The sequence below is a fragment of the Phyllobates terribilis genome, unplaced genomic scaffold (assembly GCF_046119375.1).
Source record: "Phyllobates terribilis strain yellow unplaced genomic scaffold, ASM4611937v1 Scaffold_11__3_contigs__length_659146591, whole genome shotgun sequence".
NCBI classification, from domain to species: Eukaryota; Metazoa; Chordata; class Amphibia; order Anura; family Dendrobatidae; genus Phyllobates; species Phyllobates terribilis.
The window spans coordinates 123,299,824-123,326,295 of NW_027362771.1; the positions used below are offsets into that span (position 1 = coordinate 123,299,824).

Consider the following 26,472-nt stretch of genomic DNA (forward strand, 5'->3'; position numbering starts at 1 on the left):
CCGGCAAACTGCCGGTCTGTGAGGAAGATGCAGGCGGACATGTTAGGTTGCCTTGATCCAAAGGTGGTGCTATCGATGTCGGACAGCGCTCAACACCAGCTGGTGTTCCCACCTCCAAAGAAAATGATGACCTGCCAATCACGCTGGCTGTTGCGGGTAAAGAGGTGGCAGGTCTGCGCCCCAAAACAGGTGTGACTGCTGTCCCCCCAGTCACAGAGGATGAAGAGGCCGTGGATGCACAAGATATGGCAGAAGGTGGTTGGCCCGGCCGGCTAGGCCGCATTGTAGCACACTGAGCTTCCCACTGCAACTTATGCTTCATGTCCATGTGCCGGTTCATGCATGAAGTACTCAAACTATGTATTTTTTGGCCTCTACTTAGCTTTTGCTGACAAATGTTACAGATAACACGAGTTGGGTCATCTTTATCGATCTGAAAAAATGCCCAGGCTATGCAAGGCTTAGCACCCATGCGACCTGAAGAGCCACCACGACTTGTGGTGAGAGGCAGAGTTGTGTTTGAGGATGCAGTTGTTGACGTGCTTCCAGTACTACGTCTCTGTCCAGGAAGGCGCAACCTGACCTCGTCGTCACTAGCATCTTCCTCCACCTCCTCTGCTGACCTCATCTCTTGGCTGACTGTGGGTTGACAGTAAGTGGGATCTCCGACCTCATCATCATCACCCTGTGCGTTATCACACCCGTCGTCCTCAGAGCCAACCTGTTCCTGCCCTGACAAAAAACTAAAGTTGTCGCTCCAATCAGGTATTTGAGTCTTATCATCGTCTTCCTCATTGTCTCCACCAACAGGAGTTACAGTTTGGGAATGAGGGTCTACATTATGGTCAGAACCTTCTGCGTCTGGTCCTGGATCCGACTCATAAAGATTCTGGGCATCAGTGCAGATCATTTCCTCGTCTGGATTCACAGAAGCGCTGGAGTCGACCTCTGATTCCCAGGCTATAGTATGAGTAAACAGCTCTGCAGACTCAACCATCTGTTCTACCTCATACTCAGACGGGCAGCTGGAGATTTGGGAGCTGTGAGGAAGCAAGTGCGATTTGGGTGACACCTTTGAGGACTGGAGTGTTTGTGATGTTGAAGTTGATGTGGAGGAGAGCCCACTTAAAGGAGCACTTGATATCCGTTGAAGCACCTGCTGTTTTTGTGCCTCATCTGGAATTTGTAGCGATTGGCGTGGCCGTAAGAAAGGGATCTTATCACATTGTCCGCTAAAAGAAGTAGACATTTTAGTTTGGCTGGAAGATGGTCTTTCTTCTGCAGATGTTACTGTTGCTTTAACACCTACCCCACGGACACAACCTTTTTTCCCCTTCCCAACACGCCTATTCCCCTTTCCACAAGCAGCAGGCCTTTTTCCACTCATTTTGGTGGTTAACTAATTCACAACTCTGGAGTTGTTTGCACAAAAAAACAATGGATGGTAACTGAGCAGAGCTGAGTGGCCAAACTGTGGTATTAGGCCAAAACTATTGGCTGGGTTAGATGCAGAAAAAAAATTATATTCAATTTGCAACCTGATGGAGGTCAGTATAGATGGACTAATACAACAAGTCCCACACACAGCTAGAAGCCCAATATTTTTTCAGAGGTAGATGCAGAAAAAAATATATTCAGTTTGCAACCTGATGGAGGTCAGTATAGATGGATTAATAGAACAAGACCCACACACAGCTAGAAGCCCAATATTTTTTCAGAGCTAGATGCAGAAAAAAATTATATTCAGTTTGCAACCTGATGGAGGTCAGTATAGATGGATTAATAGAACAAGACCCACACACAGCTAGAAGCCCAATATTTTTTCAGAGCTAGATGCAGAAAAAAATTATATTCAGTTTGCAACCTGATGGAGGTCAGTATAGATGGACTAATACAACAAGTCCCACACACAGATAGAAGCCCAATATTTTTTCAGAGGTAGATGCAGAAAAAAATATATTCAGTTTGCAACCTGATGGAGGTCAGTATAGGTGGACTAATAGAACAAGTCCCACACACTGCTAGAAGGCCAAATATTTTTTCAGAGCTAGATGCAGAAAAAAATTATATTCAGTTTGCAACCTGATGGAGGTCAGTATAGATGGATTAATAGAACAAGACCCACACACAGCTAGAAGCCCAATATTTTTTCAGAGCTAGATGCAGAAAAAAATTATATTCAGTTTGCAACCTGATGGAGGTCAGTATAGATGGATTAATAGAACAAGACCCACACACAGCTAGAAGCCCAATATTTTTTCAGAGTTGGATGCAGAAAAAAATTATATTCAGTTTGCAACCTGATGGAGGTCAGTATAGATGGATTAATAGAACAAGACCCACACACAGCTAGAAGCCCAATATTTTTTCAGAGCTAGATGCAGAAAAAAATTATATTCAGTTTGCAACCTGATGGAGGTCAGTATAGATGGATTAATAGAACAAGACCCACACACAGCTAGAAGCCCAATATTTTTTCAGAACTAGATGCAGAAAAAAATTATATTCAGTTTGCAACCTGATGGAGGTCAGTATAGATGGATTAATAGAACAAGACCCACACACAGCTAGAAGCCCAATATTTTTTCAGAGGTAGATGCAGAAAAAAATATATTCAGTTTGCAACCTGATGGAGGTCAGTATAGATGGACTAATACAACAAGTCCCACACACAGCTAGAAGCCCAATATTTTTTCAGAGGTAGATGCAGAAAAAAATATATTCAGTTTGCAACCTGATGGAGGTCAGTATAGGTGGACTAATAGAACAAGTCCCACACACTGCTAGAAGGCCAAATATTTTTTCAGAGCTAGATGCAGAAAAAAATTATATTCAGTTTGCAACCTGATGGAGGTCAGTATAGATGGATTAATAGATCAAGACCCACACACAGCTAGAAGCCCAATATTTTTTCAGAGCTAGATGCAGAAAAAAATTATATTCAGTTTGCAACCTGATGGAGGTCAGTATAGATGGATTAATAGAACAAGACCCACACACAGCTAGAAGCCCAATATTTTTTCAGAGGTAGATGCAGAAAAAAATATATTCAGTTTGCAACCTGATGGAGGTCAGTATAGATGGACTAATACAACAAGTCCCACACACAGCTAGAAGCCCAATATTTTTTCAGAGGTAGATGCAGAAAAAAATATATTCAGTTTGCAACCTGATGGAGGTCAGTATAGGTGGACTAATAGAACAAGTCCCACACACTGCTAGAAGGCCAAATATTTTTTCAGAGCTAGATGCAGAAAAAAATTATATTCAGTTTGCAACCTGATGGAGGTCAGTATAGATGGATTAATAGAACAAGACCCACACACAGCTAGAAGCCCAATATTTTTTCAGAGCTAGATGCAGAAAAAAATTATATTCAGTTTGCAACCTGATGGAGGTCAGTATAGATGGATTAATAGAACAAGACCCACACACAGCTAGAAGCCCAATATTTTTTCAGAGCTAGATGCAGAAAAAAATTATATTCAGTTTGCAACCTGATGGAGGTCAGTATAGATGGATTAATAGAACAAGACCCACACACAGCTAGAAGCCCAATATTTTTTCAGAGCTAGATGCAGAAAAAAATTAGATTCAGTTTGCAACCTGATGGAGGTCAGTATAGATGGACTAATAGAATGATGCTATGCCCAAAAGATTTTACTTCACTAGGTGCAGTAAAAAAATTGGTATTCTATACACACGTGGTATATCTTGCAACACAGATAGGCTACTCCACTGACTAACACACTCTGCAATACGCCAAAAAGGATTAGCTTTGCTAGATTCAGCCAAATGCTGTGAAAAAAACTTGCACAGCACTGGCACAGACCTGCCTGGCAAAAACTGATAGGAACTGATGTAACCTAGTCCTGAAAAGGACTCCAATTACAATTAGTCTTTACTCCCACAACCTATCTATTTAAGAGCACAGACCTGCCTGATAAAAGTCGTAGGAAATGCTGTAACCTAGTCCTTAAAAGGACTGCAATCACAACTATTCCCTACTCCCAAGCTATCTGTATATTTGTGCGAAAATTGGCTTGAAATTAACAAGGTATAGCGCACACAGCAACAGCGGTGCCGTCTAACACGCAGCTGCAGCAGTGAGAAAATGGTGGCGACGGGGAAAATGGTTTGGTCTTATAGGGCAAGGACATGTGACATACACTGCCAATGACACATGCCCTTGCTTGTGTGAAAAAAAGCACTTCGCTCCGTGTGTGCGCTGCTGATAGGCTGACAGATTGCACCTCCCCACTGTAAATGCGGGAAAGAGAAAAAAAAATGGAGATCTTCATTGTTCCTGCAGAGATCCATCCCCTGCCCCTCCCCCCACCCCGCTGTACACTCAAACTGCGTATTAACATTAATTTTCATCATTACTGAGAAAAAATCCAGTTATGATTTTGGTGCACGAACAGTTATCGAACATAACCTCGAACAGCCGAATTTTTCTCAAATTGTTCGTGTTCGCCGAACGGCTCGAACACCGCCCAAAACAGCTCGAATTTGAGATTGGCGAACAGTTCGAGTAGAACAACGCTCATCTCTAGTTATTACACTTGGGGTTATTTATTTTGGAAAAATGAAGGCTTAGGGGTGATCTTATTACTATGTATAAAATATATAAGAGGACCGTACAAAGACCTTTCTACTGATCTTTTTACTCTGAGGCCTGAGACGGGGACAAGGGGGCATCTTCTACGTCTGGAGGAAAGAAGCTTTAATCATAATCACAGACGCGGATTCTTTACTGTAAGAGCAGTGAGACTATGGAACTCTCTGCCGTATGATGTTGTAATTAGTGATTCACTACTAAAATTTAAGAAGGGCCTGGATGCCTTTCTTGAAAAGTATATTACAGGTTATATATACTAGATTCCTTGATAGGGCGTTGATCCAGGGAACTAGTTTGATTGTCGTATGGAGTCAGGAAGGAATTTTTTTTCCCCAATGTGGAGCTTAGTGTTTGCCACATGGGTTTTTTTTGCCTTCCTCTGGATCAACATGTTAGGCTATGGGTTGAACTAGATGGACTTAGTCTTCCTTCAACCTTAAAAACTATGTTACTATGTTACATAGAGACAAGTGTTAAGCGAATTTGTTCGGCATTTCAAATTTGTGTTCGTGTTCGGGGTTCCGGCTTGTTTGCGCAAAAAAATCATCTCCGCCCACAAACATCCCTGATTTGCCACGCTGTCACGCAGAAAATATTGAAAATCGAAGTTTGTATAAATCCGATAGTGATGGCACATACAATTCAGCTTCAGGGCTAGTAGGGTAAGCAGATGAATATTTTTTCCTAACTATAACCCCTGCCTATAAGCCACAAATCTATAATGGGCAAATCACTGACAGCAACCATGTCATGTTTGGTCTCTAGGTAATGATAAAATCCCAATAAAAAATATGGCAGCATTCCCGAACTTCTGCGATCATCCAGAGTGAAGTTATCGCATAAGTTGGGGATTTCATAAAATCCTGAAGGGCTGAGGACATCCCACAACCCAGCCCAGGTGAGGTCATCATGGGGGCGTGTTTAAGTGTAACTCAGGTGCTGATAAAAGATCAAGACAAATTATGATCTGTGTTCAATGCTAAGGAAGATACTTGAAGGCTTGATCCTGTTAACCTGACATTTTCAACCAGATTGCTTCCATTCGCTAGCTGACTCATCTCTGTGAGTGACATAGTAAGTTTCTTTTGTTTCAACCATTTTATGTAACTGTATATATGGTATTGTTTTGTCCCCTTTGTAAAATCTTTTGTATATTTTTCATAAACACTGCCTCACTTTGGATTAAATATAAAACTTAATAATTCTGTTCCTTTTGTTCGGTAAACGGCACCTAGAAATCATACGATACCTAACAGGCCTCTAGTCAGCCAGTATAAAACCTGACTGGTGGTGGCATCTAATAATCTTTCTTGGGTTATCGTGGAATTCATACTGACCGTATCGGAGGTATATACACATATTTCATGCATTGGAATCGAAGGTGTATAAACCAAAGCTCACTGTTAATTTCCCAATAACCAGCCTAGTAGTGGTGACAGTCTGTGGCCTCCTCCGTTAAACAGTCTGTGGCTTCCTCCGTTAATCCCCAGCCAATCATGTAATTATCCGGAAGATAGGGGGCAGCAGAGAGCTGTTCGCTCCAAAGATCACAGCGCAGGTGGATCTTCTTGACCTCCCATGCTGTGCACAGTTATTCTTGATATGTATATACAGTGGGGGAAATAAGTATTTGATCCCTTGCTGTTTTTGTAAGTTTGCCCACTAACAAAGACATGAACAGTCTATAATTTTAAGGGTAGGTTAATTTTAACATTGAGAGATAGAATTTCCAAAAATAAATAAAGAAAATCACATTGTATAAATTAGATACATTTTTTTGCATTTTGCAGTGAGAAATAGGTATTTGATCCCCCACAAACCATTATGAGTTCTGGCTCCTACAGACCAGTTAGATGCTCCTAATAAACTAGTTACCTGCATTAAAGACAGCTGTCTTACATAGTCACCTGTATAAAAGACTCCTGTCCACAGACTCAATTAATCAGTCAGAGTCTAACCTCTACAACATGGGCAAGACCAAAAAGCTTTCTAAGGATGTCAAGGACAAGATCATAGACCTGCACAAAGCTGGAATGGGCTACAAAACCATAAGTAAGACACTGGGTGAGAAGGAGACAACTGTTGGTGCAATAGTAAGAAAATGGAGGAAATACAAAATGACTGTCAATCGACATCGATCAGGGGCATCATGCAAAATCTCACCTTGTGCGGTATCCTTGATCATGAGGAAGGTGAGAGATCAGCCTAAAACTACACGGTGAACTTGTTAATGATCTCAAGGCAGCTGGGACCACAGTCCCCAAGAAAACCATTGTTGACACATTATGCCTTAAAGCTTTAAAATCCTGCTGTGCCTGCAAGGTCCCCCTGCTCAAGAAGGCACATATGCAGGCCCATCTGAAATTTGCCAATGAACAACTGGACGATTCTGTGAGTTATTGGGAGAAGGTGCTGTGGTCAGATGAGACAAAAACTGAGCTCCTTGGCATTAACTCAACTCACCGTGTTTGGAGGAAGAAGAAGGATGGGTATAACCCTAAGAACATCGCCCCAACCGTGAAGCATGGTGGGGGAAACATTATGCTTTGGGGGTGCTTTTCTGCAAAGGGGACATGATGACTGCACTGTACTGAAGGGAAGATGGATGGGGTCATGAAACACGAGATTTTGGCCAACAACCTCCTTCCCTCAGTAGGAGCATTGAAGATGGGTTGTGGCTGTGTCTTCTAGCCAGACAATGACCCAAAACATACAGCCAAGGCAACAAATGAGTGGCTCAAAAAGAAGAACAGTAAGGTCATGGAGTGACCTAGCCAGTCTCCAGACCTTAATCCCATAGAAAACTTATGGAGGGACTTGAAGCTCCGAGTTGCCAAGCGACAGCCTCAAAATCGTAATGATTTAGAGATGATCTGCAAAGAGGAGTGGACCAAAATTCCTCCTGACATGTCCGCAACCCTCATCATCAACTACAAAAAATGCCTGACTGCTCTGCTTGCCAACAAGGGTTATGTCACCAAGTATTGAGTGTTGTTTGCCAGAGGGATCAAATACTTATTTCTCACTGCAAAATGCAAAAAAATGTATCTAATTTTTACAATGTGTTTTTTTTTTTTTGGGGGGGATATTCTATCTCTCAATGTTAAAATTAACCTACCCTTAAAATTATAGACTGTTCATGTCTTTGTCAGTGGGCAAGGGATCAAATACCTATTCCCCCCACTGTATATATATATACTGTGTGCAGAATTATTATGCAAGTTGTATTTTAGAGGATTATTTTTATTACTGATCAACAACTATGTTCTCAATCAACCCAAAAGACTTATAAATATCCAAGCTTAATATTTTTGGAAGTTGGAGTGGGGTTTTTTAGATTTGGCTATCTTAGGAGGATATCTGTTTGTGCAGGTAACTATTACTGTGCAGAATTATTAGGCAACTTAATAAAAGCCAAATATAATCCCATCTCACTTGTTTATTTTCACCAGGTAAACCAATATCAGTGCACAAAATTTAGAAATAAACATTTCTGACATGCGAAAACAAAAACCCAAAAAATTAGTGATGAATATAGCCACCTTTCTTTATGATGACACTCTACAGCCTTCCATCCATAGATTCTGTCAGTTGCTTGATCTGTTTTCGATCAACATTGCGTGCAGCAGCCACCACAGCCTCCCAGACACTGTTACGAGAGGTGTACTGTTTTCCCTCCCTGTAGATCTCACATTTTATGATGGACCACAGGTTCTCTATGGGGTTCAGATCAGGTGAACAAGGGGGCCATGTCATTATTTTTTCTTATTTTAGACCTTTACTGGCCAGCCACACTGTGGAGTAGTTGGATGCATGTGATGGAGCATTGTCCTGCATGAAAATCAAGTTTTTTCTTGAACGATACCGACTTCTTCCTGTACCACTGCTTGAAGAAGTTGTCTTCCAGAAACTGGCAGTAGGTCTGGGAGTTGAGCTTCACTCCATCCTCAACCCGAAAAGGTCCCACAAGTTCATCTTTGATGATACCAGCCCATACCAGTACCCCACCTCCACCTTGCTGGCGTCTGAGTCGGAGTGGAGCTCTCTGCTCTTTACTGATCCAGCCTCTGGCCCATCCATCTGGCCCATCAAGAGTCACTCTCATTTCATCAGTCCATAAAACCTTTGAAAAATCAGTCTTAAGATATTTCTTGGCCCATTCTTGACGTTTTATCTTATGTTTCTTGTTCAAAGGTGGTCGTTTTTCAGCCTTCCTTACCTTGGCCAAGTCCCTGAGTATCGCACACCTTGTGCTTTTTGATACTCCAGTAACGTTGCAGCTCTGAAATATGGCAAAACTGCTGGCGAATGGCATCTTGGCAGCTTCAAGCTTGATTTTCCTCTATTCATGGGCAGTTATTTTGCGCCTTTTTTGGCCAACACGCTTCTTGCGACCCTGTTGGCTAATTGCCATGAAACACTTGATTGTTCGGTGATCACGCTTCAAAAGTTTGGAAATTTCAAGACTGCTGCATCCCTCTGCAAGACATCTCACAATTTTGGACTTTTCAGAGCCCGTTAAATCTCTCTTCTGACCCATTTTGCCAAAGGAAAGGAAGTTGCCTAATAATTAAGCACACCTTATATAGGGTGTTGATGTCATTAGTCAACACCCCTCCTCATTACAGAGATGCACATCACCAGATTTACTTAATTGGTAGTTTGCTCTCAAGCCTATGCAGCTTGGAGTAGGAGATCATGTATAAAGAGTATCATGTGATCAAAATACTCATTTGCCTAATAATTCTGCACACAGTGTATATATATATATACATGTATATATATATATATATATATATATATATATACTGTATATCGTGGCTCATTGATCATATGGCCCCTTATTGGTACACCTCTATTGTGTCTAATGGACTGTGCAACCCTGGTAATACAGAAGCTTGTCAGTTTCTTAGTGATAATTTGTAATATTCAAGGTTCACTTATTCTAACATGATATAATTGTAGCTATTGCTGAATTCACAAACATATGCAGATGTGTGTGTGTGTGTATATATATATATATATATATATATATATATATATATATATATATATACAGACCAAACGTTTGGACACACCTTCTCATTTAAAGATTTTTCTGTATTTTCATGACTATGAAAATTGTACATTCACACCGAAGGCATCAAAACTATGAATTAACACATGTGGAATTATATACTTAACAAAAAATGTGAAACAACTGAAAATATGTCTTATATTCTAGGTTCTTCAAAGTAGCCACCTTTTGCTTTGATGACTGCTTTGCACACTCTTGGCATTCTCATGATCAGCTTCAAGAGGTAGTCACCGGCAATGGTTTTCACTTCACAGGTGTGCCCTGTCAGGTTTAATAAGTGGGATTTCTTGCCTTATAAATGGGGTTGGGACCATCAGTTGTGTTGTGCAGAAGTCTGGTGGATACACAGCTGATAGTCCTACTGAATAGACTGTTATAATTTGTATTATGGCAAGAAAAAATCAGCTAAGTAAAGAAAAACGAGTGGCCATCATTACTTTAAGAAATGAAGGTCAGTCAGTCCGAAAAATTGGGCAAACTTTGAAAGTGTCCCCAAGTGCAGTTGCAAAAACCATCAAGCGATACAAAGAAACTGGCTGACATGAGGACCGTCTCAGGAAAGGAAGACCAAGAGTCACCTCTGCTTCTGAGGATAAGTTTATCTGAGTCACCAGCCTCGGAAATCGCAGGTTAACAGCAGCTCAGATTAGAGGCCAGGTCAATGCCACACAGAGTTCTAGCAGCAGACACATCTCTACAACAGCTGTTAAGAGGAGACTTTGTGCAGCAGGCCTTCATGGTAAAATAGCTGCTATGAAACCACTGCTAAGGACAGGCAACAAGCAGAAGAGACTTGTTTGGGCTAAAGAACATAAGGAATGGACATTAGACCAGTGAAAATCTGTGCTTTGGTCTGATGAGTCCAAATTTGAGATCTTTCGTTCCTACCACCGTGCCTTTGTGCGACGCAGAAAAGGTGAATGGATGGACTCTACATGCCTGGTTCCCACCGTGAAGCATGGAGGAGGAGGTGTGATGGTGTGGGGGTGCTTTGCTGGTGCCACTGTTGGGGATTTATTCAAAATTGAAGGCATACTGAACCAGCATGGCTACCACAGCATCTTGCAGCGGCATGCTATTCCATCCGGTTTGCGTTTAGTTGGACCATTATTTCTTTTTCAACAGGACAATGACCCCAAACACACCTCCAGGCTGTGTAAGGGCTATTTGACCAAGAAGGAGAGTGATGGGGTGCTACGCCAGATGACCTGGCCTCCACAGTCACCAGACCTGAACCCGATCGAGATGGTTTAGGGTGAGCTGGACCGCAGAGTGAAGGCAAAAGGGCCAACAAGTGCTAAGCATCTCTGGGAACTCCTTCAAGATTGTTTGAAGACCATTTCCGGTGACTATCTCTTGAAGCTCATCAAGAGAATGCCAAGAGTGTGCAAAGCAGTCATCAAAGCAAAAGGTGGCTACTTTGAAGAACCTAGAATATAAGACATATTTTAAAAGTGTGAAACAACTGAAAAAATGTCTTATATTCTAGGTTCTTCAAAGTAGCCACCTTTTGTTTTGATGACTGCTTTTCACACTCTTGGCATTCTCTTGATGAGCTTCAAGAGGTAGTCACCGGAAATGGTCTTCCAACAATCCCAGAGATGCTTAGCACTTGTTGGCCCTTTTGCCTTCACTCTGCGGTCCAGCTCACCCCAAACCATCTCGATTGGGTTCAGGTCTGGTGACTGTGGAGGCCAGGTCATCTGATGTAGCACCCCATCACTCTCCTTCTTGGTAAAATAGCCCTTACACAGCCTGGAGGTGTGTTTGGGGTTATTGTCCTGTTGAAAAATAAATGATGGTCCAACTAAACGCAAACCGGTTGGAATAGCATGCCGCTGCAAGATGCTGTAGTAGCCATACTGGTTCAGTATGCCTTCAATTTTGAATAAATCCCCAACAGTGTCACCAGAAAAGCACCCCCACACCATCACACCTCCTCCTCCATGCTTCACGGTGGGAACCAGGCATGTAGAGTCCATCCGTTCACCTTTTCTGCGTCGCACAAAGACATGGTGGTTGGATCCAAAGATCTCAAATTTGGACTCATCAGACCAAAGCACAGATTTCCACTGGTCTAATGTCCATTCCTTGTGTTCTTTAGCCCAAACAAGTCTCTTCTGCTTGTTACCTGTCCTTAGCAGTGGTTTCCTAGCAGCTATTTTACCATGAAGGCCTGCTGCACAAAGTCTCCTCTTAACAGTTGTTGTAGAGATGTGTCTGCTCCTAGAACTCTGTGTGGCATTGACCTGGTCTCTAATCTGAGCTGCTGTTAACCTGCGATTTCTGAGGCTGGTGATTCGGATAAACTTATCCTCAGAAGCAGAGGTGACTCTTGGTTTTCCTTTCCTGGGGTGGTCCTCATGTGAGCCAGTTTCTTAGTAGCGCTTGATGGTTTTTGCAACTGCACTTGGGGACACTTTCAAAGTTTTCCCAATTTTTTGGACTGACTGACCTTCATTTCTTAAAGTAATGATGGCCACTCGTTTTTCTTTACTTAGCTGCTTTTTTCTTGCCATAATACAAATTCTAACAGTCTATTCAGTAGGACTATCAGCTGTGTATCCACCAGACTTCTGCACAACACAACTGATGGTCCCAACCCCATTTATAAGGCAAGAAATCCCACTTATTAAACCTGACAGGGCACACCTGTGAAGTGAAAACCATTTCCGGTGAGTACCTCTTGAAGCTCATCAAGAGAATGCCAAGAGTGTGCAAAGCAGTCATCAAAGCAAAAGGTGGCTACTTTGAAGAACCTAGAATATAAGACATATTTTCAGTTGTTTCACACTTTTTTGTTAAGTATATAATTCCACATGTGTTAATTCATAGTTTTGATGCCTTCAATGTGAATGTACAATTTTGAAAGTCATGAAAATACAGAAAAATCTTTAAATGAGAAGGTGTGTCCAAACTTTTGGTCTGTACTGTATATATATATTTATATGCAAATATACGTAGAGACACTACATTCAGTTGATTTCACCTATATGACTACTTAGACAGAGTAACAGGTTGTACCCTATACCCTTTATCATTCCTACAGCATATGTAGCAGTAAAGATTCAATGTCTAGTTAAACTGGTTGTCCAGTCTAACATGACAAGTCTGCAGTCACTCCATGTGACTGCAGACTTGTGAATCCTCCCAGCGTATGCACTGCGTGCTGTGAGCATTTGTCAGTGTCAGCGCTGGGAATGGTGGTCACGTGACCGCAATTATGCGATTTACATACTCTCAGCTAGAATCTGACATGACTGTTTCTGGCCTCGCGCAATACCCTTCTATTGAGTGTGAGGGAAACAGTCTAGTCCGATTCTGCCCAGAATATGTATATCGCATACTTGCACTCAGGTTTAAGGCTCGTTCAGACATCAGTTTTTCTTAAACAAATTCTATCCCTGGGCTGTTCACATATCCGTGTACCTTTGCAGACTGAGTGGTCCATACAGTATCACAGACACTGATTGTGATCCACGTCTTGGATCAATCTCACCAATGCAAGTATATAGACCTGTGAAAAAAATCGGTCAGCACTCGAATGCCATCCATGTGTTTTCATGGACTGTTTAATATGAAAAGCTTGAAAAATCTCCATCAGTTTTTTTTTCTTCCAAAAAGTAGATAAAACTCTAACCAAACTCTGATAGTAAAAACTGTCAATGACCAAACTTTGTAGACCCTCTGATTAACCGCACTGACCGAACCGTCTTTTTTGCATAAGAGAAAAATCACTGTCTCCTGAATGAGCCCGTTTGTACATTTTTATTTAGTGTTGCTTTTTGGAGATGTGTGTAATTTATTCAATTAACTAAACAGAAAACATTAATTAAAATGTGATATTGCTTGCTTTGTACATATTGGTGATTGCCATCAATACTCTAAGCTGTTCTCTACAAGAATAGATTTGTCTTTGCGTCTCCTATTAGTATATAAAAATCCATGGCTTTCATTATACATGAAGGTTTTTTGGTCACTTTTTCCACAGTGTTGTCATTGCTTTATTACTGTGCTGTATCTGATTGTTGTGACCTTACACTCATTAACATTACTGCCGCTGCCAGAGTTTATTCTGGTACTTTTAAACCACATGACCTCTACAGGAATAAAGCAAAGGCCACCAGCGACATTCTGTTCAAGGGGAATCGATAAAGCAAACAGCTGACAAATCTCTCATATTAGGCACTTTGACAGCTTGCAGCTCTCTGCACATATTCAATTCATAGTTATATCACCTACTTTAATATAGAGCTTTTTTTTTCTATACAGTGATGCTATCGGCATAGAAAATGGAAATGTTACAGGATTGGAGCTAAGGAAATAAATAACGTAAAGCTCTCCAATTTCGTATTCGCTTAACAAATCTGTCACTCAGATTCCCATGGCATCCAGGCTGTAACACATAAACTACATCACATTATGGCTGACAGCATTTCCCTGAATTAATTTGGCGATTCTTTGTTTATATGCCTGGGTTGATCGAATTTTTTTTTTTCCATCTCTTAAAATGTCTTATTTTATTTTCTTAGTTTGGGACACCTGTCTTAATAGAAAATATCACAGAAGAGCTTGATCCAATCTTGGAGCCCGTACTGCTGAGACAGACATTTAAACAGAATGGAGTGGAATACATCCGGCTTGGGGAGTCTGTTATTCATTACAGCAGGGATTTTAAACTCTATATGACCACCCGCCTCCGAAATCCTCATTACCTTCCTGAAGTGTCTGTCAAAGTATGTTTTCCTTCTGCTATCCACTGAACAAGGAAATTATAGGAATTAGTAAAATTGGTAGAAATGCAAATACATTGGGGATAATGAATGAAGTGCTGTGAAGTTATAATTGGACTGTGGAATTGTTTTCCCATTTCTAATAGTATTATTCTCATATTTATGTGGATGTCAAAATAATACAGCTGTGCAATAGCACAGACAGGATGGGAGAGGATTTTTTTTTCATTCTAATTAGATTTTAGAGCTGCTATTGCTTTTCACAGCTAGCTGCTTCTTTTAGCAGATAATACAGTGAAAACATGATCATTTACCAAGGACTAGATATTTTGTCTTGCGTGGATGCACATTAAAAAGCTGTATTGTATTGTTGAACACCGTAAAATATTAGGAATATACACCATAATATTTTACTTAATTGACTGCAGGATAATCCTTTTGGAATGTATGTAAAGTGTATTTACAGCAAAATTAGACCAATCAGTTGAAAAACTGTAGACTAGCCAAGAAATCTTACCTTCTCTAGTGGTAATTCAGTAGCTAAGTAATCAAAGATATTTAGAGGGAATCTGTCAGCGGGTTTTAGCTATTTAATCTGAGAGCAGCATAATATACAATAAGAGAGCCTGATGTGTCACATATTAGGCTGTGTGTTGTAGTTTCAATACAATCAGTATTTTATGAGCAGGAGATTATCACTAAAGGACTACATCAGGAATGCCAGGCTAACCTATGTAAACCCACCCCCACCACCAATTGGCAGCTTTCTGACAATTCACAGTGTACACAGGAAGCTGCTAGTTAGGGGTGGGGGCAGAATTATACACAGCCCAAAAGTCTTAGTCCTGCTACAAATACATTAGACAAATGAGGATTCAATGAAAACTACACCTAGCAGCCCAGTAAGTGGCAAATTCAGGCTTTTGTGCCCTATATTATGCTGCTGTGAGATTATTTAGCAAATACCTGCTGACAGATTCCCTTTAAATCACTCTGTTTTCATGTATGACAGTTCTTGTTTTCACCATCTATTCCTGATTACTGTAGGTCTGACTGCCAGGGTCCCTATAATTTTTCCTAGCAAATAACTGATCCAGTTAAACTGGTGTGCAGGAAAATGCAACAAAGGCCCATTCACTTCATTGGAAATTATATTATAGCTTCCTGCACTGTAAGATGTATAAAGTGGACTTCTGCCCAATTATTCTCAGGGTCAGCAGTGGTCCCACAGGTTGGACTCCATCTCTACTTGATATGCAAAACTTTCAGCTTGTGGTTTTATGGGTACCAATCTGTAAAAATCTTTCCCGTATCCTAATTTAGTCTACTCTTATCATTATCATTGATCCTATTTAAAACAATATTATAAGTATTTGTAATAAAATCATTAATGGTAATTTGTCACAAAATTTATGCTGCCCATCCATGCCCCTGAATATGTAATTGCAGTAAGGTATATCATTTTTTGAATTGCTACTGCTTTACAGAGAAAACATAGTTTGAAGAGTTGGCCGGGGACTATAGGGAGAGACCTGACTATTCTGGCACAGTTCTTGGCCAGTTTCACCACATCTTGTTTCAGTTCATTGATAGATATCTCCAATGTGTGTACATAAGAAGAGACCAGTCAATCACCTGGTTTCTTCCTATGTAGTGGCGAGGGCCACATCAGACTAGTCAGGTCTCTCCCTATATTCCCCGGCTAGCTTTTCAAACTATGTTTTCTCAAATTAATGCTGTGGTGTTCCAGAGAAAGAAATACCTGGTTTCAATCATGCAGCCAGGCTTTGAGACATGCTGCCTGTGGTTCGGGCACCATGAATCTAGTGACATATTTTTTTTAACACATAGAATCACAATGAGGAATGATACAGTAAGCTTTCATAAAGAGTAATAAACTCAAATATTTATCCACATTTGGTCATAAATTCAGACAAATAAATAAACATATTCAACTGTATTTGAAATCATTCAGATTGGAATCTATAGGTCGGTGTATATCTCAAAAATAAAGCAGACAGAACGTGAAAAAGGGCAAATAAACAAAGTCCACAGTGATATGTATGAATAATAGAGATAATTGGATCGATCCACAGCTAATTGCCTTTGAGTCGAAATTCCTAAAATCAGCAGGTCCCTGTGAATTCAAACAGTATGTGATTCGATTTGCGCAGATCAGCCCAAAAAAAATGCACGGCACCATTTCATATACTGTTGAAGAGTCACAGATCGGGCTAATGATGGCATGCGCAGCCAGATGGGCTTCCCCATAATGCCCTGCAGGTATCACGTCATATGGTGTAACACAGCCAAACATGGGTCACTATAACAGCCGGTATAAAAGATGGTGGCTGGCCAAGTAGCTCCAGTTCAGAACACACAGCTCATTCTACATACAGACAGAAAAAAGCCAATTATTTTTTTGAGTAACGTTTAATTAGATCAATAAAAGGGGAGATATGGTAGGAGACAGAAGCAGTGGCAGCTAAATTAATTCTCATCATTCTTGCACTACAAAAAGTTTTCTCTTTCCCTCTCTCCCTTTCTTTCTCCTTCAGTATTGAGGGATGACAAAATGTTCTACATATTATCAGCAAGGCAATTGAACTGTTTGCGATTCGCCAGTAAATAAATTCACCGCAAATCAAATTTTTGGGAAAAATTCGCCAGACCTGGAAAATTTGAATGTCAAAAAGTTTCATCAACTCTAGTGAATATATTCTTTAAGGAAAAAATACAAATATTTCAGCATGAAAAGTAACTTTTAGATTAGAAATACCTCTTTTTGGAGGCCTACCATCTCAGAAATCGTGATGTTTCTGTTTTTGTAAAAAAGGTTTAGTCATTTTGCACACAAACTAGCATTTCCAATACCTCCCAATAGTCTTATATTTTTCTTGACTATCCTACGAATAAGTCCACAGAGAGGCAGGGCGATTGCATACGTGCGGAAAAGAAGGCGTGTGGAAGTAGGTAGGATTGAGGTAGGCCTTAGAATTCATAAATTGGGACCACTGGCATTATATAAATAAAGAACATTGTAGAACATCTGCCTAGGTACTGAAGATGTTAGAGTTGTACCCAGATTCTGTAATGTATAATATACAAATACAAATTATAAGGAAAGATATGCTGAATGACAATTAGAATTCAGTCAAATACACCGCAGACTACATATTGCATTGCTGCTAATATCAGCACAATGTCAAAAGCAGAATTTTTAAATGTTGTCAAGATGCATTTGATAGAATTTTAGATGTCATAAAGCAAATTCTTCAATATGCTGAATACACTAGAGCCTGTCCTTTTACAGTTACTGGATGTATGAACCACCAGAACATGGTGTCTTGTTATACTATACTGTAGATATCTAATACTGAGTAGCTAATAAACAAATATGTTATTCTAAAATGATTTATCCAATTTCGCTTTCACATTTATAGGTGACACTGATCAATTTCATGATTACTCCAGTGGGTTTAGAGGATCAGCTTTTAACCATTCTTGCTGCAGAAGAAAAACCAGACCTGGAAGAGAGGAAAATTTTTCTCTATCTTGAAGGAGCAAGAACCAGGTATTTTCTTCAAGCAAAACTCAGGAGTGTTTAGTCTTGGGAATGCAAAGAATAAAGGTTTCCAATGAAGGCCCATGAGACCCTTGGAGAGAGCGAGGAAAATTGTGGTTGGTCTCATCCCTCATTGCTATTAGGTAGCATGAAGTAGGCTTCTCCTCACCAGATGAACTGCATTGTTAGAAAACTAGGAGCTGAGGACCTGATCAAAAGGTCCTGAAACGTGCTTATCGAGGAAATCAGGTCCTTTTGTTCTCAGTGGCAAAATTCAGCATCATTTTAAGGCTTCCTTTCTTATCTATGTACAACACTGTGTTTAGTATATTACAACTTATTTCATTCAACATTATATGGTTCAATCTTTTCCTTTACAAAAACTTTGATATTTGCTGTAACTCCTTGACATATGCTATTGGTTGACTTTTGTAGAAATGTAAAATGAGAAAATTAATTAAAGGGAATCTGTCAGCAGATTTATTGCTATGTAATATGAGGGAAGCATGAGGTAGGGACTGAGACACTGATTGCAGTGATGTGTCTCTACATAGTCCTTCATACAGTATAATTCACTCTCTGTAGTCCTCCATATAGTATAATGCACACCCCATAGTCCTCCATATAGTATAATACACTCTCCATAGTCCTTCATATAGTATAATACAGGCACCCCATAGAGTACAATGCAGCCATCCCATTGAGTATAATGCAGCCACCCCATAGAGTATAATGCAGCCACCCCATAGAGTATAATGCAGCCACCCCATAGAATATAATGCAGCCACCCCATAGAGTATAATGCAGTCACCCCATAGAGTATAATGCAGCCACCCCATAGAGTAGAATGCAGCCACCCCATAGAGTAGAATGCAGGCCCCCCATAGAGTATAATGCAGGCCCTCATATAGTATAATGCAGCCTCCCCATAGAGTATAATGCAGCCTCCCTGTAGAGTATAATGCAGCCACCCCATAGAGTATAATGCAGGCCCCCCATACAGTATAATACAGGCCCCTCATATAGTATAATGCAGCCTCCCCATTGAGTATAATGCAACCCCCCATGGAGTATAATGCAGCCTTCCCATAAAGTATAATGCAACCACCCCATAGAGTATAATGCATGCCCCCCATAGAGTATAATACAGGCCCCTCATATAGTATAATGCAGCCTCCCCATAGAGTATAATGCAACCCCCCATGGAGTATAATGCAGCCTTCCCATAAAGTATAATGCAACCACCCCATAGAGTATAATGCAGCCATCCCATAGAGTATAATGCGCATAGAATAATGCAGCCCTCCAAAGTATAAATCAGGCCCGTATAGAGTATAATCAAGACCCCATAGAGTATAATGCAGCCCCCTCCATATAGTATAATGCAGCCTCCCCATAGTATAATGAATGCCCCCATAGAGTATGATCCAGGCCCCCATAGAGTATAATCCAGGCCCCCATAGAGTATAATCCAGGCCCACCCCACAGAGTATAATGCAGCCTCCCCATAGTATGTGGCCAATATACAAGAATGTATATACACTATTCATCAGCTCACTGCGATTAATAAATATATGAACTCCAATATTGCTTTAAACATTAAAAACGTAATGTACTTAGTTAGTGTTTTTTGATCAAAGAGCACAAAAGATATCCAACCATGTCAAGGTGACCAAAATATGGATGATCCCTATCACTAATGTCCTACCTCTCCCTATGCTAAACTAGGTCTCATCTGAATGGGTAGTAAAAGGGAGACAAGGCATAGCTCTCAATGTGTGGGAAAGATGCGTGGATAAGGATGCAACTGTACACTGACCCTTTCAGGACCTGTGCTGTATATGTACGGTGCAAGTTGGAAGTGGGCGTATAGAGCAGGCTCACGGGGTGAGCTCGCCACAAACTCGGCAGTTAATGGCTGTGTATTACAGCCAAGACCTGCCTTAAACAATCGCGAGTAGCCAAAAATGTTTGGCATTGCCATAATCATACTGATAAGCAGAATCATATAGAGAAGTCATTTTTACCACAAAGTGTTTAAAGGAAAAACAATTCCCAAAAAAACAAAGTCAGAATTGCGGATTTTTTTCACAATTTCTACTCACTTGGATTTTTTTTCCCACTTTCCAGTATACTATGTGGTAAAATGAATGGTTTCATTCAAAAGTTCGACTTGTCCCACAGAAAACAAGCTCTCATATGTCTACGTGGACACAAAAATAAAAAAAGTATTGGCTCTGGGAAGAAAGGGAGGAAAAAATGAAAATGCAAACACGGAAATTGGCTGCGTCATGAAGGGGTTAATTTAATACTAAGACTGTGCTGGCCTTATATTTTCTTCTTTTGTAGTACATATCTGGAGTGGTGGCCCCCTCTGCGGCTCAACATCCTTACCCACCCCCATCTTTCCTACACAAGTTTTTTCATTGCGAGTTATACCTGGTCTGCTTTTCACTCCCCATTCAGTTGGGGACCATCCATATTAAAAGATACACTTTGCGTTTGGATAGCTTTTCTGCTCTTTGATCAAAAAACACTAAGTACCTTACGTTTTTAATAGTGTTGAGCATTCCGATACTGTAATATCGGGTATCGGCCGATATTCGCGGTATCGGAGTTCCGATACTGAGTTCCGATATTTTTACAATATCGGATACCGGAATCGGAAGTTCCCATAATGCCTGCGCTCTGCAGTGTCTCTGAAGGATGACAAGCTGGATGGCAGTGCTCAGCTGCGATCCAGCCTGTCATCAGCGTGGGAGAATTCTCCTGATTGTTTAAAAGCCGGCAGCTTTTTACCGCCCGCCGGCTTTTAAACAATCACTCAGCCCCATACTCGCTTCCCCGCAGCCTCCCACCCCGATCCTCCGCTCCCCTCGCCACCTCCCATCCCGATCGTAAGTTAGGACCGGGCGGGGAGCACAGCACCAAGGAGCAGGGAGCGAAGGACCCGGGCGGGGAAGCCGGCAATGAAAAGACTTCACAGCCGGCTTTCCCGTTCTGTGCTGCGCTCTCCCGCCAGTTATTTCAAATGAACAGCTGAGGTATCAGCTGATGCCGATCAGCTGTTCATTTGAAGTCGCCGCGGTGCCCTCAGAGGGTTCATGTGAGTAAATGCTTGACTGCATTTCATGAACTCACATGAACTTTCCCACGGCCGCACAGGTCAGCCACACCTCGCAGACCATCAGCCCGTCATGATTGGTGTGTGCGGGTGTCTGTGCGATGTCTGCGGGTGTGTGCGTGCAGGCAGACATAGGCCGATGTGACACTACTACTCTCATCGGCCTATGTCTGTACCCCGTCCACTCGTGCAAGCAGGATCAGCTCGATGGGAGCAGTAGTTCCCATCAGCCTGATCCTGCTATTTAAATTGCTCTACTGTGTCCCCAATAAATTTTAAATACATTTCATTGGTGGCCAGTGGTTGCCTAAAATAAATTAGTTCATACATTACCTGTCCCCGCCGATCGCCACCTAAAATAAAGTAAAAAATACACCTATACTCACCTAGACACGTAATTCCCCGAAGCCATCGATCTCCTGTATGAAAATATAAAATAATAAGCCACAACCTTATCCTTACCCCTCCGTAGTAGTCCACGAGTGTCCCACGATGATCTCCAGTTTAGAGCAGCCACATAGAATGTGACCGCTCTGAACCACTGCCGCCGCTAGAATGCCGGGGCCGTAGAGCAGCCCCGTCATTGCATAAGCGGGTTGGCCGGAGTTCAGGCAGCGCTGCTCCGGTCAGCTCCTTTACGGCCCTGCTGTACCGTGAGAAATTCCCACGGTACAGCAGTGCCGTAAAGGAGGTCTCCGGAGCTGCGCTGACTGAATGCACTCTTGTGACCTCAGTCAGTGGCTCCCGCTGCCGGGAGCGGACGTGTTCCCGGCAGTGTGAGCTTACAGCAGCCATGCACAGCTGTCACCATCTCCAGATGTGACAGCTGTGCATGGGAGATCAGCGCAGGAACGTGGACAGGTAACTATTTTTTTTTTAGTAAACTAAGAATTAAATAAAATGGTGTGTTTTATTTCAAATAAATTATTTTTTTCTGGGTGTAGTGTGTGTTTTTTATTTTTAACACTTTGTAAGTTAGTAATGGGGGTGTCTTATAGACGCCCATCATTACTAACCTGGGCTTCATGGCAGCTGGCGCTGACATGAACCACAACCCTATTACCCCCTGCCACCACACTAGGGCAGTGGGAAGAGCGAGGCTAAGTGCCAGAATTGGCGCATCCTATGGATGCGTCATTTCTGGGGCGGCTGACGGCTGGTGTTTCTAGCCTGGGAGGGGGCCAATATTCATGGCACCCTTCCTGGGCTATTAATATCAGCCCCCAGCTGTCTGCCTAGCCTTTGCTAGCTATTAAAATAGGGGGGACCCCACGTCATTTTTTTGGGGGTGTCTCCCATTTTAATAGCTAGTAAAGGCTAGTTATTCAGCTGGGGGCTGATATTAGTAGCCTGGGAAGCTCCGTGGGTATTACCCCCTTCCCAGGCTTCAAACATCTGCCCCACCTGTCTGCTTAACCTCCGCTAGAGACTAAAATTATGGGGGATCCCACGCCAATTTTTTTTTTTATAAATCCTTTATTTTAATACTAAATGACAAGTACAGTAACCAACACTATCACTGTACTTATTATATATGTGACTGACATGTTTCTATCTATCTAATCTATGTGTGATGCTCTATTATTTCTGTTGTAAATTGTCGGGTACCGCTGCTGAATTGCCGGCCGGCTTTTTTAAAGAGACGGTGCATGAAAACACTAATATTTTTTTAAATAAATCCTCTACACTAAATGACAAGTACAGTAACCAACACTGTCACTGTACTTCTTATATATGTGACTGACATGTTTCTATCTATCTAATCTATGTGTGATGCTCTATCTTTCTGTTATAAATTGTCGGGTACCGCTGCTGAATTGCCGGACGGCTTTTTTAAAGAGACGGTGCATGAAAACACTAATATTTTTTTAAATGAATCCTTTACACTAAATGACAAGTACAGTAAGCAACACTGTCACTGTACTTAATATATATGTGACTGACATGTTTCTATCTATCTAATCTATGTGTGAAGCTCTATTCTTTCTGTTCTAAATTGTCGGGTACCGGTGTATGCCGCTGCTGAATTGCCGGCTTTTCATGTTTCACTGTGAGCACTGTTCCCATCAATTTGGGCAGCCACCTCCCCCAATACATTCTACATTATTGTTAGTTGTTTTCCTTCATGTAGAATTAACCTACAAGGAAAGAAAGGGTTTATTTTCATTCCGATATTTGTGTCCCATTGACTGGCATTGGTTTCCGGTATCGGAATTGGCGATATCCGATACTTTTTGGGTATCGGCCCGATCCAATCCGATCCGATATTTCCTGATATCGGAAGGTATCGCTCAACACTAGTTTTTAATGTTTACAGCAATATTGGAATTCATGTATTCATTAATTGCAGTGTGCTGACGCTTCGTGTATCTATATAGTAAAAATGCTAGTCTTAGTAAACTGCCCTCTTTATGGTTGTATTATTAGGCTATGCCACTCCTTTGTTCTTTAATTGCATCTCATACACCACACAATGTATCAGTTGAATGGTATGGAAGACGAAAGTGCAAATATTAAAATAAGAGATTACTTACTGACTCTTTATCTATATGATATACTGTAACTTAACAGACGTAGTGATCAATAAAGTTTATGGATCGGATGCTTCAGCTATTTTTTCACCTCTTGGGTAAAATGCAGTTGTTTAGACCACCCCCTTGGGAGGTTACGGTTAGTCATGAACCAACATGGTTCCTGTGTACTGCATAAAAATCAGCGATAACTAAAATCTATGCAGTTTGCTTTACAGATTGTCCATACTTTTAAATTGAAAGGTAGTAAGTAACTGTTTCTTATATTCGGATCTGGATGGAGGGGCTATTTGGCTCCTCTCTTCCCTGAGTTGGATCTTTCTATACAGCAAGGGAGGAAAGGGTCATGAAGGAATGTAGTGAAGCTTTTCTTTTACAATATTTGGATAACTGGATGGGTTGCAGATCCTTGAGCAAATTCAATCTATACAGTACAATCATGGCCAAAAGTTTTGAGAATGACACCAAAATTATATTTTCACATGATCTGCTGGCCTCTGGTTTTTATTAGTGTTTGTCTGATGTTTATATCACATACAGAAATATAACTGCAATCATATTATGAGTACCAATAGGTTATATTGACAGTTAAAATGAGTTAATGCAGCAAGTCAATATTTGCAGTGTTGCCCCTTCTTCTTCAAGACCTCTGTAATACTCCCTGGCATGCTCTCAATCAACTTTTGGACCAAATCTTGACTGACAGCAGTCCATTCTTGCATAATCAATGCTTGCATTTTGCCAGAATTTGTTGGTTTTTGTTTGTCCACCCGTCTCTTGATGATTGACCACAAGTTCTCAATGGGATTAAGATCTGGGGAGTTTCCAGGCCATGGACCCAAAATCTCTATGTTTTGTTCCATAAGTCATTTAGTTATCACCTTTGCTTTATGGCAAGGTGCTCCATCATGCTGGAAAAGGCATTGTTGGGCGCCAAACTGCTCTTGGACGGTTGGGAGAAGTTGCTCTTGGAGGACATTCTGGTACCATTCTTTATTCATGGCTGTGTTTTTAGGCAAGACTGTGAGCGAGCCTATTCCCTTGGCTGAGAAGCAACCCCACACATGAATGGTTTCAGGATGCTTTACAGTTGGCATGAGACAAGACTGGTGGTAGCGCTCACCTCTTCTTCTCCGAATAAGCTGTTTTCCAGATGTCCCAAACAATCGAAAAGGGGATTCATCAGCGAAAATGACTTTGCCCCAGTCCTCAGCAGTCCACTCCCTGTACCTTTTGCAGAATATCAGTTGGTCACTGTTTTTTCTGGAGAGAAGTGACTTCTTTGCTGCCCTCCTTGAAACCAGCCCTTGCTCAAAGAGTCTCCGCCTCACAGTGCATGCAGAAGCACTCACACCAGCCTGCTGCCATTCCTGAGCAAGCTCGGCACTGCTGGTAGTCCGATCCCGCAGCTGAAACAGTTTTAAGATACGGTCCTGGCGCTTGCTGGTCTTTCTTGGGCGCCCTGGAGCCTTTTTGACAACAATGGAAGCTCTCTCCTTGAAGTTCTTGATGATGTGATAGATTGTTGACTGAGGTGCAATCTTTGAAGCTGCGATACTCTTCCCTGTTAGGCCATTTTTGTGCAGTGCAATGATGGCTGCACGTGTTTCTTTAGAGATAACCATGGTTAACTGAAGAGAAACAATGATACCAAGAACCAGCCTCCTTTTAAAGTGTCCAGTGATGTCATTCTTACTTAATCATGACTGATTGATCGCCAGCCCTGTCCTCATCAACACCCACACCTGTGTTAATGGATCAATCACTAAAACGATGTTAGCTGCTCCTTTTAAGGCAGGACTGCAATGATGTTGAAATGTGTTTTGGGGGTTAAAGTTCATTTTCTGGGCAAATATTGACTTTGCAAGTACAGTAATTGCTGTTAAGCTGATCACTCTTTGACATTCAGGAGTATATGCAAATTGCCATTACAAAAATGAAGCAGTAAACTTTGGAAAAATTACTATTTGTCTCATTCTCAATACTTTTGGCCATGACTGTATATGAAGTAAAAATAAAATTGATGCATCATTTTTACCAAGCATAGCACTCTTACTATTTTCTCTCTGGCACATATCCTGATATTGTTGATTACATTCAACACTTAAATTAATATGTCCTTTGTATAAAAACAGAGGTTAATCTTGATTTGGAATATCTATTTGGGTGCCTTTATCTGCATTTCTGTAAGATTTGACAAGTCTTTCTGTTAAAATGATGCATTGTTTCATAGGTTCTGTTGTAAATGACATCCTAAGGTTAATGTAACATCCGTGCCGATTCGTGGCTCCTCTGTCTCCACTTTGACTGCTGGGTAGCAGTGTGCCTTTATTGCTTGTGACTCATAACAGCACCAGTCCTGTTTTTTTCCCTAGGACTTTTAGTGCTGCTTCATAAAGGACCAATAGGGTTAATTTTGGGCTACGTTTTGATCACTGCTATTGGAAAGCCTTGGGTGGGACAGTCAGCTATTTAAACCCCTGAAGCTCTGACTCCACTTCCAGTCAATAGCATTGGTGTACTGGTGTTTATTCCTGTTCTTTTACCTTGGCTTGGCTTTTGACTACCCACTAGTTTTACGATATTGTCCCAGACATGACCTCTTGGTTTTAACCCTGCTTGATGATCATTCCTGTCTCTGGTTTGCTCTTGCAGATAGCAGTTCTTCCATGGAAGCAACACACTGGACCCCATTGTAATTCCAGATCTCCATACAGGGATTAAAGGGTGGTCAGGGTTCCAATGGAAACTTCCAGACAGAGTGACTTCTGCCAAGTATGTCCACGGTAGCCTATTTGAGCCCATGGCCTCTAAGAGGGAG

General features: G+C 41.3%; 1 protein-coding gene across 1 annotated transcript in view; it reads left to right on the forward strand.

Moving 5' to 3' along the window:
- The window catches only part of LOC141165727 (dynein axonemal heavy chain 3-like), a 2,796,342-nt gene that overhangs the window by 2,435,021 nt on the left and 334,849 nt on the right, over window positions 1-26,472 (forward strand). Inside the window, exons 62-63 of the mRNA XM_073651577.1 lie at window positions 14,231-14,434; window positions 17,875-18,005. Of these exons, the coding sequence (XP_073507678.1) occupies window positions 14,231-14,434; window positions 17,875-18,005 (335 nt within the window). The remainder of the gene's footprint in view (window positions 1-14,230; window positions 14,435-17,874; window positions 18,006-26,472) is intronic.